This window comes from Heloderma suspectum, chromosome 7, assembly GCF_057233095.1.
Source record: "Heloderma suspectum isolate Gila_16-S chromosome 7, 16-S_ref, whole genome shotgun sequence".
NCBI lineage: Eukaryota > Metazoa > Chordata > Lepidosauria > Squamata > Helodermatidae > Heloderma > Heloderma suspectum.
Genome location: NC_139464.1, coordinates 13,583,183 through 13,600,213, shown reverse-complemented (window position 1 = coordinate 13,600,213; position 17,031 = coordinate 13,583,183). Strand labels below are relative to the sequence as shown.

Sequence of the window (17,031 nt, the reverse complement as noted above, 5' to 3'; positions counted from 1 at the left end):
CTGAAATGCCTTTCCTAAGTGCATTAAGCTACAATAGGCTGGCTTTCCCCTCCTACTTTTGGCCATACCCCATTAGTCCTTGGACTTGCCACCTTTGCCTTGAGCCCTGCCCACCACTGGAATGCAGTTTCTGAGACCTTCTCCAAAATTGAATTCTGTCCTTGGGCTGAAAGATGTTCCCCACTCCTAGAATAATGCAACAAGATGCCATTATGACCCCTCTGCTTAGATGGCTTTAAGAGGAGATTAGAGGAATTTATGGAGGAGGAGAGGTCTATCAATCATGATGGCTATATGCATGCTTCAGGCTCAGAGGCAGTATGCTAGTGAATACCAGTTGTGTGTGTGAGGGTGGGGGGAGAATAGTGGAGAGGGCTATTGCCTTCATGCTTTGCTTGTAGGCTTCCTGGAGGCATCTGGTTGGCTGTTGTAGGAAGCAAGATGTTGGACTAGATGGATCATGAGCCTGGCCCAGCAAGGGTCTTCTTATGTTCTTCATCGTGCACACTAAGATACAATCCTGGAAACAAAAGGCCACTGAGAAAACCCAGAGGAGCCTTTTAAATCTGATTCAGTGCAAGATCTGGCATATGCTTCTTTTACATAACCTCAGGCATTAAGCAACAGGCTTAAATTAAATGGCTCAACATCTTTGAAAGCCTACAAGAACAGAACTCAGCTGACAAAGAAGAACAAGAAAGAGAAATGGATTAACAACAAAGCTGCAACTCACCAGCCATTTGTTGAATGCCGCTGAAGGCACCCAAGTTACTGGAGGACGTTGCTTGCTGTAGAAGCTGCAAATTAACAACAATAACAACATTAATGAGGTTAATAACGCAACAAGTTAAGATTAAAGCAAAATTATCTGAATCAAATTAAATTTGGGATACTTATAGTTTCCTTTACATTTATACAGTCTCTTGCTTCTGCCTGGTGTTGGAATGAAGGTCCCCAGAGTCGATGCTGTAAATCCATATTAATGTCTAATCTCTATTAAGAAACACACAGACACTGGGGAAACTCAATAACATTGCTGCTTTAAAACAATTAATCAATTTACTCTTTTTAACAGCCAGGTGTTAAATCTATTTCAGCCCGACGTAGCGTGACTAATCATTGCCCTCTGCAGTCTAGCAGTTACCATAACTCATCTCCGTCAATCACAGTCTTATTTTCCACCTCCCCACTTAAAACAGAAGCCTTTTTCTTTGGCATCATTTGTGTCTGTTCAGATGAGCACATCGCTTTGCTGTTTCAGCTGGCCTGAGGGCAATGCTGATCAAAGACAAAGGGCACAAGGGCCCTGTCCTGAATTGGGGAGCTCTCTAACCAATGGGCTGCTCTTTCCCACATAGCTTCATTTTACTCTGGCCATCCAGAGGGCCGATCTCACATATGCACGTTCATGACTTGGTGATTTACAAAATCAAGTGGTGATTTGCATGTGCGAATGGGTCTTTGCAGGTAACGTCACGGAATGTTCACATAAATGCAAACACACGGCTATTCAATGGAGGCAGTTCACAGTCATCCAGTATACAGACATCAAGTGATATTCAGGCATATGCAGGGGAGGCTGGTGGCTCCAGTTTCACTGGGGTGGGGTGGGGGCAGATTCTATTCTGGGTTTTAGTTACAACCAGCCAGAAGTCTAAAGAAGCTATCCAAGGTGCTGGACCCATTTGGGGGATAAGGTTCAGCATCTTGGTTAGCTCCTTTAGACTTTTGGCCAGTTGTAACTAAAAATCGTAAATGGAATCTCTGCCTCACCAAAACTGGAACCACCAGCCTCCCTTGGGCATGTGTGAACTAGGCCCCAGTCACAGACATGTACAGAGCCAAGCAACCCCACCCTACAATTTCCACTTGCTTGGTTGTGTTCTACTTTATCATGGTGAGCAATCCACCAGGATTGCAAATATCCCCCACAAACAGGGATATAGGAACCGCTCCTACATTATGTGAAAAGTCATTCAGAGTGAGGGTGAGGCAACATCTTTCATTGGATCAATGTTTTCTAATGTAAAACTATATAGGTTTTCAAGGTACACATAATTTTTCATAGGAAGCTGCCTCCTAAACCAATGAAAAGTTGATCCCATACAAAGATATTGCCACACCATTCCACATTTACTTTATGAAAGGACATATGCTACAACCTAAACTTGTGGGAAGGAGGAGCATAATGGAATTTAGCACAAGGCCAAGTCCATTCTGAGAAAGGCTACAGTCCTAACTCCACACAGGGTTATGTATATGCCATAATTGCAGTTGTTTAAAAAGCAAGTTTCTAGTCCTTAACACTGTGAGAATATGGCTGAAAGGGTCTGCAAAATCCCTAGTTAAATCTGAGAAGCTAGAGGGATAATGATGGTGGTGGTGATACTGGTGGTGGTGGCTGAGCTGAACACATCCTCCAGTGGTTGGGTACAGGAGGTCCATATTCTGTCCATGTTCTTCCAGCCTTCCCCACCTGGGCTTTAACTCCCATCAGCCCTAGCCAGCAAGACCAATAGCCAGGAATGCAGGGAGTTGTAGTCCAGAATACCTGGAGGGCACCAGGTTGGGGAAGGCTACTCTTTGCCCTTTCTGACACCTCAGAATAAATTATGAAAAAGCAAGGAAGCCTATACAAATGTCCATATTTTAATCAGAGTCACATTCAGGTCTTTGTGGCATGGGATAAAGGTTATATTATAATATATCCTCATAATGTAGTGAAGAGTGTAGCATGTTTTTTCTATAGGCCAAAGAACACGCTGCCCTGACTCTATGGCATAGCCCTGGCCTACAGTGGACAGTTCCAGTCCTGTTCTACAGAGGATACCAAAGCCAATCCTGCTGAGCCTTACAGTACTGGCTTTTTATTAGATAGATATCCCAATGGACTTACAGGGATGATTCTGATGTAACTGTTCTGATCTTCCAAACCATGGTTTGATCCCGATTCACATGACTCAGGCAAACCATAGTTTGCAGATCTGAATGTAGTGGCAAACCATGGTTTGATCGAACCAGGAAATTACTCATTCAGCTAAGCACATGAGCAGAGGGTAGGGGAGGCAGGAGCGCGTGAGCAAAGGGCTCATTCCTGACCATCCAAACCATACTTTGGATGAATGGAAATGTTACATCTGAATCACAGCATACAAAGTATCTGTATCCATTCACATCCAGTTATTTCATTTAAAGTATATGTGTTAAATGAATGCATATGATGCCATTAATTTGTGCTGATACTGCATTCACAATATACTTATACAATACAGCCCCTTTTATCCAAATCCTGAGCAGAGAGTGGGAGAGAGAGGAGAGAGCCTGTATACATTCAGATAATGAACAATTTGGATAATTATTTGTTTCTTTTATTCTTGAGAGCTCCACTGAATATATTCGTATTTGTAAGCCCATGCATGTGTGTGTGTGCGTGTGTGTGTGCGTGTGTATGTATCTAGAAAGAGAGAGACAGAGAGAGGGTTAGCTTATACTGAAGGTTGAATTAGATGCTATCTCCGAAAACAGAGATTCTCAAATCTTCATCTGCAAAGGAATTTAGCAGTGGGAGGCACAGACAGGTGAGGATCAGTGAGTTGGAAGGGTGCTTGCTTAACCTCTCTCATGCCCACTGATTCTCCCCTACAAATTCTTCCCCTAGGCTGTTTTTCTCTTAGCCACACTTGCTTGTGGTTTTGGAGTCCAGGTGGTCAAAAAATAAATTAAAAAGAGCTGGGAGGGGGTATATGCAGTTCCCCCCAGTGGTCAACTCTCCGCTGCAAGTACCCTCTCCCCTGCTCTTTCATGGCCACTTTGAGCCAGATCATTGGGCCATCTATTCTGAGAGGCAGTGGCCTTCCAGGGACTTGAGTGGAGGTCTTCCACAGCTCGGCTATCTGAGATCCTTTTGACTGCAGATACCAAAGATGGACCTGGGACATTCCATGCTCAAGGCTTTTGCTAATGAATTATAACCTTTGCAGCCAACATGGGGCTGAAGTTTGCATGGACACACAGACACATTCAATTTCATGCAGAATAAACCTTGGGCAGTAAATCTGTAGGGAAGGGATAAAGAAATATAGCCTGGACTGGTAAAAAGAAAAGTGCCAACTACTCCCCTTTATCTTTTACAGCTTTGGCAAAGTGGATCAAAAGATGGACACTTTGTCTTTTAACACCTACTTCCCACGTTTTTAAAGTGTGCACCTGAAATGTTTTATGTGTTCAGCTAAACGTGTGACATGTGCATGTTTTGAACCATGTGTACATAGGGTTACCTATGTTCCCAATGTACATACACGCCCTCCTCCAAATGAATATCTCTGCATTACAGAAAGTGAGCAAGTTAATTTTGCCCCAATAATTTTTCAAAGAAACAGTTCCTTTTTCCCATTACCTTACAAACCTCAAATACATGTTTGATAATATACTGGTAGGGCAGGGCTGGCGGGTGGGGAGAACTTATGCACTTTCTGTAATGCAAAGTGGACCTTGTGGGGGGTGGGTGAAACAAACACAGTTTAGTTTACAGACTTTGTGCATTATAGCCATTCCATGGAGTGGAATGAGAGCAAGAACATTTCAAAACGAAATGGACAGCATGGGAATGTGTGAAATGAACAAGCTTTCAAACTGAAGTGTTCTGGATACCAAAAGCTAACAGGAATGGAGCATTTAATTAAAGTACTTTACAGTGCAATTCTATGTATGTCTACTCAGAAGTAAGTCCTACTAAGTTCAATGGGATTTACTCCTTGGTAAGTGGCTATAACTGGTTGCAGCCTCCGGTACCTTTCACTTCATGTGAAAGGTACATAGTGAACTTTCAGGAATATGTTTTTTGGGTTTAAAAAAAAAAACTTCCATGATTAAAGGAGAAAAATATACAGAATTCAGTGTTTCAAAAAGCACGAAGGAGAAATCACAGCGATGCTATGAAAATGTTTACCTCACCTCAAATACTGATCACTCTCTCAGAACTTCATTTAAATATCACAATTTGAAATTTGGATTTTGAAATGTACCAATGTAAATTTGAGGAAACGAGTGTGTATCATTTCCCTGAATTTCACTTTAGTCCCTGCCTTATTCTCAATTGTACTGTTACTAACAAGCATCCTTAACTCAGTGCTATCAGTTTGCACGGCAGTTTAATGAATATATGTTCCCTGCTATACTTAAAACTTATTCTGCTAAGATAAATATTGTACATTTGCTTTGAAAGTATGTATAATCAAATCTGATTATTACTTACAGCCAGGTACTGTGGCGTAAGTCCTCCAAGACCTGTAAGGTTCCCCCAGGTGGCAGTGTTGAGCTGTTGCATTTGTTGTGCCAACTGCTGTTGTAAACGTCTCTGCTCTTTGTCCTTTTGGGTATCAGCAAACTTCACGACTATTGGTGAAGAACAGCCCTGCGATTGGACAGATTGGTGGGAAAAAATCATTCTATCACACATTTACATGAGTCTTTTTCCTGAGGAGTTTTTTCCCCCAGTAGCTGTCTAACTGGACCTGTATTATTTCAGTTGATCATATGACTCATGTAAAGGTGTGCAAAGGCTTGGACAGCAGTGAAAATGTTATGTAATTATTATTTGATTTGTACCTCACCTTTCTACTAAGAAAAACGGCACTCAGGGCAGCTTATCATGTTACCCTACCCTACCCTACCCTCAATACACTTTTTAATATCCTTTAACATACAACATAAAGACTGCTTTTTAAGGTTAGCATGAGTCTTCCTTAGTTTTAAGGAAGGGATAGTCCTGTGCTGGCTTTGAATAATGAAAAAAGAAAGATGATCAGAGTTGTAATTTTTCCTTCCACTCCCACCCCCAACCTCCATTAATATTGAATAGTTGTAAACTAACCAGAGTTCCCTGTTATAGCCAGACTCGGTGGTGATGGGGCAGGCTCTGATTAGTTTATCATTAGTTCAGACAAGCCAGGATGGAACCATGGTTTATGATCCTGGTCTGCTCACTAACCCTAGTTTGGTGCAATCAGAGTCTCCTCAGTTCAGACATAATGGGGAAACTCTGGTTAGTTTAAAACCAGATGCTTTTGATGTCCTCTTCTGGTACGCACCAGAGGGGGAGGAGAAGGGAGGGAGAAGTGTGCAAGCCCAAAGCTCAAGCAGGCTTGTTCATGTAACGCTAAACCATGGTTTAGTTTTATGTTCAAACTGCCCCAAAGATTATACAGGCTGAAATTCTCCAAAGACCTGGGCAGGGCATTATATGAAACGTTGATGCGATTTATATTTAAACTTACTATTTCTTTTGCAACTCTAAGACTGCAATCATAAGCACTCTTACTACAGCATAAGTCCCATTGGACTTATTTTCAAGTACACTTTCTTGGGACTTGAGCAAGAGATTGGTGTCAAGATGTTCTGTTCTGTTTTTCAACCAAATAAAATAAACAATGCAAATTTTTTCTTTGAAGAGCTCCACAGTAGAACAGTGATCAGAATTTGCACAATAAAAATATATACCAGATATATGCTTAGAAAGTGATCATTGGTGGGGGCAGAGAGGGGGGATGCAATCCATATCACATCAAGTTCTGTGCTGAAACACCCATTGATTTTAATGGCTCTAAACTGCACCCTTGAGCAGTTGTGTTCCATTTCCCAGCTCTCTGCTTGTTTTATTTGTTGTAGGAAAGACTTTTTCCTGGGGAGTAAAAACTAGACTGCTGCACAGAGGTGACAGAGGGGTGGTCTGTACAGATTACCAAGGAGTCATCATGGCATCATTGTTGCTTCCCCAAAGTCTTTTAAACATTAATGCAAACAGTCCCTCTCCCCACCCACTCCCAGGTAAATGATAGAATAGGCAACGTGGCAAGTTTTGGATTCTGTTTCATGTAGGACTTCATAGGAGAAGACTAAGCAAGGCAGCTTAATGCATGCTCCTAATACACACATGTATGAAACTCTTAAAATCTTTTTTTCAGAAGAAGCAGAAATAAATTTCAAGGACAGAAATATGAGATAGCAGTTCCAGTCTATGGTCTTGCAGCTCTGAGCTCCACATGGCAGCTGATATTGTATTTATGAATGCTTAACTGGCAGTAAATTGTATAAAACAATATTGCAGCATTTTATGAATCTATAATTTTTCCCCTCACTGTCTGCTTCATATTTCATCAGGGCAGCAATTTCAAGAGAACAAACATCACAAAGATTGAAATCATACATATCAAAGTGGCTTCGTATGAGAAAAGAACTGTTATTGGCATAACTAATTTGTTCCACTATAAAAAAAGAAAATTAGTACCCTCATCTAATGCAGTGCTTGAGCATAACCTCATATATATATCTATAACTATACATGAGGTTAAAATGTGATGGTGATCACAGGTTTCTAAAAAATGTGGGTACAGAGAAGAATCTAAGAAGCCATTAATTTCTGGAGACACTTGTTCTACTGAACATTTTCTTTCTCATCATTCTGGATTTTGTGCTCGCATTGAAAATTATGTCTTAGTGGCATGTGCTGAAGAAGTGAAAATAATGAAATCAGGGGCAGAAAATAACGTCACTGTTTCAATTGAAACCTGATTGCATAATATATAGTTTTCCATTTGAAAAGAATTTTATTTGCATTAAACATGAAATCAAAGTGCCCAGGGGCATTATAGTTTCTGGTTGAGTGTCCAGATTTAATATTAGCTGTTGAAAGTCAACTCTTTACCATAATAGCATTGACATTAATAACCATGGAGGAGGAAATGTAAGAGTATATTGACCTAAACCAATATACTCTCCCCACACCCCCATTCACTATCTTAAGATGAGCAGGCATCTTCCTATTTCAGTATTCTATGGTTTTCGTCTGTCTCTATCTCATTAATTCTTTCCCCCTGTCAAATTCAGCCTTTGTATTTTTCTTTTCAGCATCACACCAAAAGCCACTTCTGAAGTTTCTTTCTGAAGGCATCTGTGTACTCTTAGGAGTCATACCCATGTCTGAAGAGAAGTAAGAAAGCAATGGGAAAATTACAACATACCTGAAGATCACTTAATATATAGATATATTCAGACACAGATGCAATTCATAAGAACACACCATGTCTTGTAAACAGCACATGTTATACTTTGGCCAGGTTCCCGCAGGCTTGACGGAAACCTTTGAGCTCACCAGCTGGAACCATGAGGTGCTGAATGGCCTTTGGGTCTGTTCCTGCTTTCTGAGTCTTTGGTTCCCACTGGAGGAATGCCAGGGTCAATCTTAGCACCATTTACCTGGGGCATCTTGGAGGGTTTTGAGTATTAATTAAAAGCAGGTCACTATGTTATTGCATGGTACTGTACAGGTTTGTGTATCAGTGTGTAATGTTCCCTGTTCCAGGTTGTGGTGTAAAAGAGGACATGAAGGGTGTCGTAACTGAGGGGTGGGGGGTTGATGTAGTGATGCACAAGAATTTTGTATGCTGGTAATGCTTTATCCTCCACTGTGGACTGTAGGGGTAGGCAACCTGGTGCCTTCTGGACTACAGCTCCCATCACCCGCAGCACGGATGGCCAATGGTAAAGAATTATGGGAGTTGTAGTCTAAAACATCTAGAGAGGACCTGGTGGAATGTAGGCCCCCTCCCCTGCACAAACTTGTGCTGCGTAGGTTGACCGTGGATGTGTACAGTTTATTGTTGGGAGGATTTGGAATACTGAATAAGGACAACTGAGGCAGTTTTGCATGTTAGAAGGGAGCACCAAAACTGGAAGTGTGAGTGACTCATGTTTCCTTGATCCATGCTTCTCAGGTCATGTGGAAAGGAGGAAAATTGTGCAATAATACCCTGGAAGCACGGAATGATGAAACATAGCTCATTCATACTATATAGCACCCTTCGAATTCCTGAAGGGTTGTTGCATAGCAGAGGGCAAAGATTTGTTCTCTGCTGCCCCAGAGGGCAAGAGTAGATCTAATGGGCTTAAGTTACAGGAGGATAGCTGTTGATCATTAGGAGAAACTTCTTGCTGGTAAGACCAGTTCAACAATGGAACCAATGACCTAGTGGGGTAGGTAGTAGGTTCTGTTGGGAATCCTCTAGCTCTGGATGCCCTGAAACAACCAGGGAGTTGGGCTAGGTGGCCTAAAAGCCCCCTTCCAACTTTATGACCTATCTAAAATTATTTCTAGGCCACCTTTAAGGGTGAAACCCTCTCAAGTCAGTTATTCTATGATACTTCCTGTTTTGGTGCTTCCATATCAAATGTGGATTCCACTCCCTCCTTCAGATCAAGGAGCTGCTTTACATGAAGAAAAGAAAATCCACAGGATAGTCTTTGTATGAGTGCCCAAAGATTGGTATGATTGGAGAACCTTATGGTTAAACCTTTAACACCAAGCTGGAGGAAATTCAAGGAAACCTGGCCAAAACGTAATATGGGGATATCCCTAGGGGTACTGCTGTGTAAGGGATAGAACATAATTTTGCTGTATACAAAATGGCTGAGCTAAACTGTTACCTACTTACATTCCAGAGTTGATGACAATGTCAGCTTTACTACTGATGATATTTTCTATCACCATGTCTACCTGTCAGAAGCCCAGAATAAGAGCTTCTAGGTAGCAGAATAAGGTAGCAGTTTCCTGATGGAGTAGTGGCATTTGGCAGAATTTGGTATACCTGCTCACACAAGAGGTATCCATTGAGATGAGTGAAATTATGAAACTTGGTATTATCAATGTTGCAGAGCATGGTCTTTCTCAGAAGAACCATGTATTGCTTAGGAGGTTGTAAATAGAGCCTTAAAAGATAAGACCCAAAAGCACAGTTGACTGGCTGCAGTTACTCACAGCAAACTTTTATCCTCTGAGGTTCCAGTACATTCCTGTTTCTAAAACCAGGTTGAGTTCAGGGAATTCATTATTTTAGAGCAAAATGTTCAATATATTTTAAACCCACTCCCTTTTGTCTCAACAAGGCAAAAAATAATACAATGTGTTTGCTAACAGTATAAAATGCAGGAGCAAAAGGAGCAAAATAATATATTTTGTAATATTAATGTGTGCACACATAGACATATTTCTATTTAAATGCCATTTAATAGTGAAGGTAATTTAGATTTCTTTCTGTGGCAAGAGTCACATCTAACAATGTATATTCTCAATGCCTAAAAATGGATAGCACTGAAAAGAAAAACATATTGATTATGAAATATCAAAATAATCTCAACTAACAGCAGGAGAGATTGGAGAGACAATAGACTTTGCAATGCCAATATCAATATTTCTGGAAAATACAGAAAACGGTGACATTTCCATGCACTTTTATATTTTTCACTTTTTTCTTTGCTCATTACACAAAGCAATTCAATGACATGGACACAGTGATATTGGGGTTTGTTTGATTTTTAGTACCCAGCATGCTTTGGGAGATTAGAGCATTGCAAAGGGGAAAAATATTATTCAAGGAAGTTGAATTTCAACTTTCAAAAGAAAAGAGAATACAGAAAATAAAAGAAAGCAAGAAACAAGTGCACATTACATCAAAATGCTGTTTCAGAGGAAATAATCAATACACAGATACAGTGTACATAATACAATATAACATGCATTCTTTAATGATTAAATTAGAAGATCCAGAGTAAGACATAGTTGATTTGTGAGGCTTTTTTGTGCAAAATTCTGAAAGACTATGACAAAAATCACAGACTGGGGGGGGGGGAAATAACCGTTATTTAGGTAAATATTTGGATTCACTCACAAGTACAAGCCAAAGATGGAACCGAAGTTCGTGCTCTCTCATAGAGAGCCTAGAAATTCATTATATTCTGACATAATTTGAATTTTTTTTGGCTGTTTGGAATAACGGGTACTTGTATGCAGGTTGAAAAAAATGGGGGAACATCTACCCTTCCTCATGTCACTTGGCCAGTCTAAATATATGAGTGGTGGCCTGCAGAGCATGAGTTGCTTTAAAATAATATATAAAAGGACAATTCAACATGCCAAATGTATATTTCACCAGAAGGCAAAGTGGCATTTCAATGTACTGTTTCGTTTTTTTGCTGAATGCCATCATATTGTGAAATAACAACAGTGAGATCATCCTGTGTTCTCAGACAATTAAGGCAAGTAAATGTCACAGAGATGGGAAACAAAGGCGCGCGTGTGCTTGTATGTGGGTAAGGTGGGGAATCAGTGAAGTTTAAGTCTGTGATTGTCATGCGTCTGATCTTCTCCAGGAGAGCATGGCTTTACATTCTCAATCATTTGCACAAAGAAAACAAAGAAAGGGCAGATGATACAGTACTGTACCTCCATGGTCTGAGACTGGTGCATGGCTTTGATTGCATTCTGTGCCATTGCCCTTGTCGAAAACGTGACAAACGCACAGCCTGTGGGAACAAGGGGACAGGGAGCAGGAAAGACAAAAAAACAACAAGACAAAAGGGTTGGACGCTTGTTAAACCAACACAGTCTACGAGAACGGCCACAAGACGACACTGTTCTCCGTAGTACATAAAATTAAAAAAACAAAAAAACCAAACAAAACCCCCCCACTTCCCTAATTTATTTGGCTTAGCAAAGCTGATTTGCTAATCTGACCATAGAAGGGGGGCAGGAGGAAGAAGGAGAGAGAGAGAGAGAGAGAGAGAGGGAGAGAGAGAGAGGAAGAGAAAAAAATGAATTTGGGTGAGGGAAAAAACACCATTGGGGCTGTTCACCCATCCTTCCAAACAAGTCTTTTAAAAAACTGATCTTCCATTCACTGAGTCCTTCCTAATGGTTTATTTATGATGTTTAGGTATTTAAAGGTATTTATTTAAGATCACAATAAAAAGACTACTTGCTTCATTTGCTAATGCAAGGTTTTATTACTGAATTATGCTACATTAAGCATTGGTCAATGATACAACAAAAGCTACAGTATAAGTAAGATGGGAAATCAAGTGAACTTTGCTGTGTGTAGAAGAGGGCTGCCACTTTTGTAAGCAATGCTTTGTTTCAAGACTTCAAACACAGTTTGACATGGCTCAGAGTGGCTTTGGATGTTTCTGAAGAAGCGCAACCAGCCAAATATGAAGTCACTGATTCTATGTTCGGCTACTGGTAGTTCCTGTAATATAATGTGAGAACAAGGGCGTATCTCTTCACACAATGTGATCAAATACACAAATTGACTGCAGATTAGGAGATTATATGTGGTGGGTGAGAGAGGGGACAAAGCATAAATTACATTGTATTGATGGCACTACTTTAAATAACGCCTGAACTGTCATCAGTCAATTCCGCAATGGCGGGGGGCAGGGGGCGGGGGGGGGGGACAGGACAGGACACTGAGATTTTTTGTTCAAAATAAAATATTAGATTGGAATGACTAACAAATCAATAGTTACAGTCCTGAGACCACCAGTTTTGAAATGAGCATGCAAAGTTCCACACTTACAAGACCATAAAAGTGAGATTCTCTGATCTAGGCAACCCCCTATGCTCAGATGTGTGAATAAACCTGTTGCGGGTTTGCACTACCCCATTCAGACCAATGGTGAGAGATTAGTCCACACAAACAAATGCAAAGAGATCTGCTTTCTCCACATAAATGAAGAGGGAAGTCACCAGGGGGCAGATGAGATCTGCATTAGGGTGGCCCCCTGAGCCTGCATGAAGCAACCCTATGCACATACAAACTGTCATCCATCAGCCATTCCATTAGGCTATAGAGCAAGGAGAGACAGGAAACAGGGCCACCTCATCAGCTCATCTGAGAGACCAGCCCTTTTTGGCCCTCTTCGTCTTGAACTGTGTCCATTCCAGCTAGTTGTGATAAGACCGCTAACAATCTCTGGCAGCGTTACAGCATCACATCTGGTTGTTATAACAACCATATAAGATTAAGAACTGCTGCCTGAGTTTTCTTGTTTTCCTTTTCCCTCTCCACCCCTTTTTCCTTTTGTGTTTTGTCTTTTCCCTGAGGGCAGGGTCTGTCTTGCTTTCATTAATCTCTAAGCTGCTCTGGGACCCAATCTGGCTAAAGAATGGGGCATAGATGTTTTAAAGAAATGCATAATAAGTTATTATTAATAATAAGGGGGGAAGCCTGGTTGGTCCAGGATTCTCCCTTGTGAGGAGAAACCCTGTGTGTTTATTGGTTTGCACACAGAGCTGCTTCACATGGCTGCCAAATGCACAGCCAGCAGAGTATGGGAGCACATATATCCCGGGGGGCGGGGGGAGAGGACCAGCTAGCACAAAGTCCAAAGTGATGGGCACTAGACCACCAAAAATGCCAGTATCTTTTAGCTTAAAGCTCCTACTCTCAGAAACTAAGCCTTAGGACAGGCATTTCAACCTTTTAGAGTGGGGGGGGGGACTGCAAAAGCTGGGCAACTGCCAAGCAGTTGGCAGTCAGTGAAAGGGGATCGGGCCAGAGGAAGGGGGAATATTGGAGGGTTTGATTTGAACCCCAGGAGGGACAGACTTTGCCTGCAGGCCTGAGGTTCCCCACCCCTCACAACACGAAGGAATTTGTTTGAACCCCCTAATGTGAATGTTCACTGATGTGAGTAGTATACTCTCCCCCCTCGCCCACCCACCCCTGGTAATGTGTTTGGTTGCACTGGATGTGTTATCTTCCAATGAATATCACAGTGACAGAATATTTGCCACAGCCCTAGATAAAAGCAAACATTCCATCTGCTCTACATCGGCTGGCAGAGGTGATTTGACTGAAAACATTTTGCTTCATTATGTCATTTTCAGAGACAGGTGGATTCACTAGACCTAAGCAGAGGAGACTGCAGATTCTGTAGGTTTGCCTCTATGTGTGAGTGCTAGAGATGTTATTCATAGGTTCATGATGTGCGGCAGAGAGGCCCCATGGCTTTAATTGAACCCTGCTTAAAATGAAACAAACTTTAAAAATACCTTTAATTGAACTCTGCTAAAAAATTTATTTGCAAATCCTATTAAGGAATGAAGAAAGGGCATTTTCACATGTTCAAGCAGCGGCTATGATGTGACAACTGATAGCCAACCCATGACTGACCTCACTCCAGATTTGACTCCCAAGTTGGTATTGTCTTGAGTGTGAACAGTCAATGACCGCATGGCAACTGATTACTGCAGATTTCACACCATCACTTTGTGGAAGAGATAACTCCATTGAATACTGGACTAATGCACTGTGTGAATTAACCTTCCCACCTAAACAGAGATGACTTTCTTCAGAAGCAAAGACAGTAGGCACCTCTAAAACAAAGGTTTTAAGCTGTGAAATGAAAATGTGTGCATGAAAGAATATCGTATTCCTGACCTAAGGTAGAGAAGACAACAGCCGAGCAACCTAGGGCTTGTTGGGGAAGGAGGTGAGGTTGGATAATTTGTATCAAATCTGGCAATAATGGCTGGAGATCAATGTTAGCACAGTCCAGCTTGTTTTGCCTTTTAATATTTTTAACTTGCTTAGAAATTTGTATCTCCAAGGATGCCTTGAAGCATGGGGATGATAGGAGTTGCAGTCCCAACACATCTGGAGGGACCAGATTGAGGAAGGCTGCCTTAAAGGAAAAGGCTGTGAAATAATGGAGATTCAGGGTGATTTCATAGCAATACATACTGACATACTGAAAGCTTTGCTAACGCAGCTTAACCTCATTTTGCTTGTGATCTCTAATGACTTTAAAAGTGCATTGATTTTTAGCTCTTTTAGCCTGACCTTGTTTGAAACTTGAGTTTCAAAGAAATAAAATAAAAAAGCAGCATGTTCCACTCAATTTCTTCCAAACATTATTATTATGATTGCTACAACTTTAAAAGGTTTCCAAATGAAGCAAATCTAAATACACAGAGGCTGAAGCACATTGTCATTATAGAGCTCTAGGCATGAAACTTACAGCAAGCCCAGGCTATTTTTTAAAGTTTCAATATCCTTGCCCCTGTGGTCAATGAGCAAAACAAAAATACATTTTACAGTCAGGCTGTTTGTTTTATGGAAATCAATTTGTGAATCTAAAACATAGATTGCTTTGTTTCTGTTTTTCTCTGCACCTACTTGATAAAAATATTGCGTCAAGAGTGCATTAACATTTTAATTGAACAACAGGGTGGTCTGGTGCAAAACAATGCTGGTACCCTACAAACCATGGTTTGAAAATACAAACCATGGTTTGAAAATCAAAACCAGCCCCTCTTCCACTCAATGGAATTCATTTCTCCCAGATTACCCATTTGGAGTGGACTTGAAACCCTAATCAAGAAGGGACCAAGTTATGGTTTATCATGGTTGGTAATGGTGCACATGTAATGTCTAAACATTTTAGCATTATATGTGCAATTTCACCAACCATGGGTAACCCTAATCAGAGTCCTTCTTGATCAGGGTTTGCAAAACCACTTCAATCCCGAGTTTCCAATTCTCATTAAGAAGGGACTCCCCTTATTGTGGCACTAATACATGGTTAAAGTAAATAGGGGAACAGAAGATGGGGTATTTCTCATGAAAGGGGAGGAGGGGTGTGCATTGCTGAGACTGGTTCCCAGTTTGTAAATGATGGTTTACACCATTACATCTGCACTGGTTCTAAGAGGAAGCATGACATGCTGGGCTCACCATTGTTTGTTTAATCCTTGACTAACCCATGGTGACCAGGTCTGGACAACCTGCTGTGATCCCATTGGGGGTTGCATATTAATAATGGTGGACACACATGCCTGGCACATGCCGCACCTCATTGTGGGTTAAATAACCCACAGTGAGCCTGACGAATCATGCAAACCAAGTCACTGTCTGCTTGAACACCAAACTACTATTACCTTGGCTCATTAAACTGATATCAATGCATTTTTACATCATACAGTCGTTTTTATCATTAACATAACAGTCCTCAACACCAGAGAAGCCAATGTGCTTATAAGACTTAATGGCATAGTTAAGCACTCTCATCAACTTTGAAAATCAAAATTATTTACTAAGAGATTATGGTAATTTGTATTTTTCTGACAGAACGAAACAACTGATGATATTCTAACTATTTAGACATGTTTCTGCAAGTCATAATCCATGAAAAAAATGTGGACAATTAAAACTTATTCAAAGCAAAGCAACAACTTTCTATACATCATTCTAGACAAATAGTTGTAGTAGTAAAATGGTAAAATGGTCTACAGTACCTCGGCTAGATTCCATATTGAGGCTGTGCACTAAAATTAAAGAGGTCCAAATTTACCATCAGTCTCAAAGTCATCTGTCTTTAAAACATTACTCATTATATGCAGATAAACAAGGGTTACCAGTCTTTATTCTCTCATCCATAGTAAACTGGACACTCTCATCACACAACATAAAAGGTCTGATACAGCAGTTCCCAAGTTATCTAGACAATTTCCCCCACTTCCCCAGCCTCCCCCAACTCTATTATTGTGGGTTGCTCTTTGCTCCTTGGCATCTTTTAAGCTGCTGTGCACTGCTGAAGCTGTCCCCAACCTGGTGTCTGTCAGAGGTGTTGGACATGCTATCTGGGCATGATGGGAGTAGTAGTGCACATCTGGAGGGCACCAGGTTGAGGAAGGGCTGCACTAGAGGATCTAAAACTGCCCTGTCCTCTCTGTTCATTACCCTATAGAAACAAGTACAATGGTGTTTGGTTCTCATAGAGCTGTGGTTCCAAATCATGGAAGCAGTACCACTGGTGATAGGGTGCAATCATCCACTAATGGGCACTCAAGAAAAACAAAACTGGTAGTCCTGGCTGCCATCCTGCCCATCATATCTGCAGTCCCACTTCCTGGTTTTCCAATAGGCAAGAGGAGAAAATATATTTTTTCTATACAGATCAAGGGGTTCAACCTTCCCTCTATTCAAGGAAGAAATTGATTCCTACAGGAAGGAAGTGGCGGCGTTCAAGGAGGAAGACAGCAACAACATCTGGATGTGTGTACGTGCATGTGTGATGGGCAGCTTGGAGATGAACTAGCATCATCTCTAGGGGAACCCTTCCAGTAAGCAGATTCCAAACATGCATGTACTTTAGAGGATAAGCAAGTGGTTCCATGTGATGACAAAGCCACGATCA

General features: G+C 41.1%; 1 protein-coding gene across 26 annotated transcripts in view; it reads right to left on the bottom strand.

Moving 5' to 3' along the window:
• The window catches only part of CELF2 (CUGBP Elav-like family member 2), a 684,791-nt gene that overhangs the window by 48,182 nt on the left and 619,578 nt on the right, over positions 1-17,031 (bottom strand). For 9 of the 26 annotated variants that reach the window (XM_084809107.1, XM_084809096.1, XM_084809098.1 and 6 more), the window contains 3 exons: positions 11,276-11,355; positions 5,255-5,413; positions 734-797 (listed from right to left, as the gene is read on the bottom strand). In XM_084809107.1, coding sequence (XP_084665233.1) covers positions 734-797; positions 5,255-5,413; positions 11,276-11,355 — 303 coding nt within the window. Of the gene's footprint in view, positions 1-733; positions 798-909; positions 994-5,254; positions 5,414-11,275; positions 11,356-16,129; positions 16,160-17,031 lie in introns of all 26 variants that reach the window. The other 17 variants (XM_084809113.1, XM_084809111.1, XM_084809099.1 and 14 more) reach the window with 3 other exon arrangements.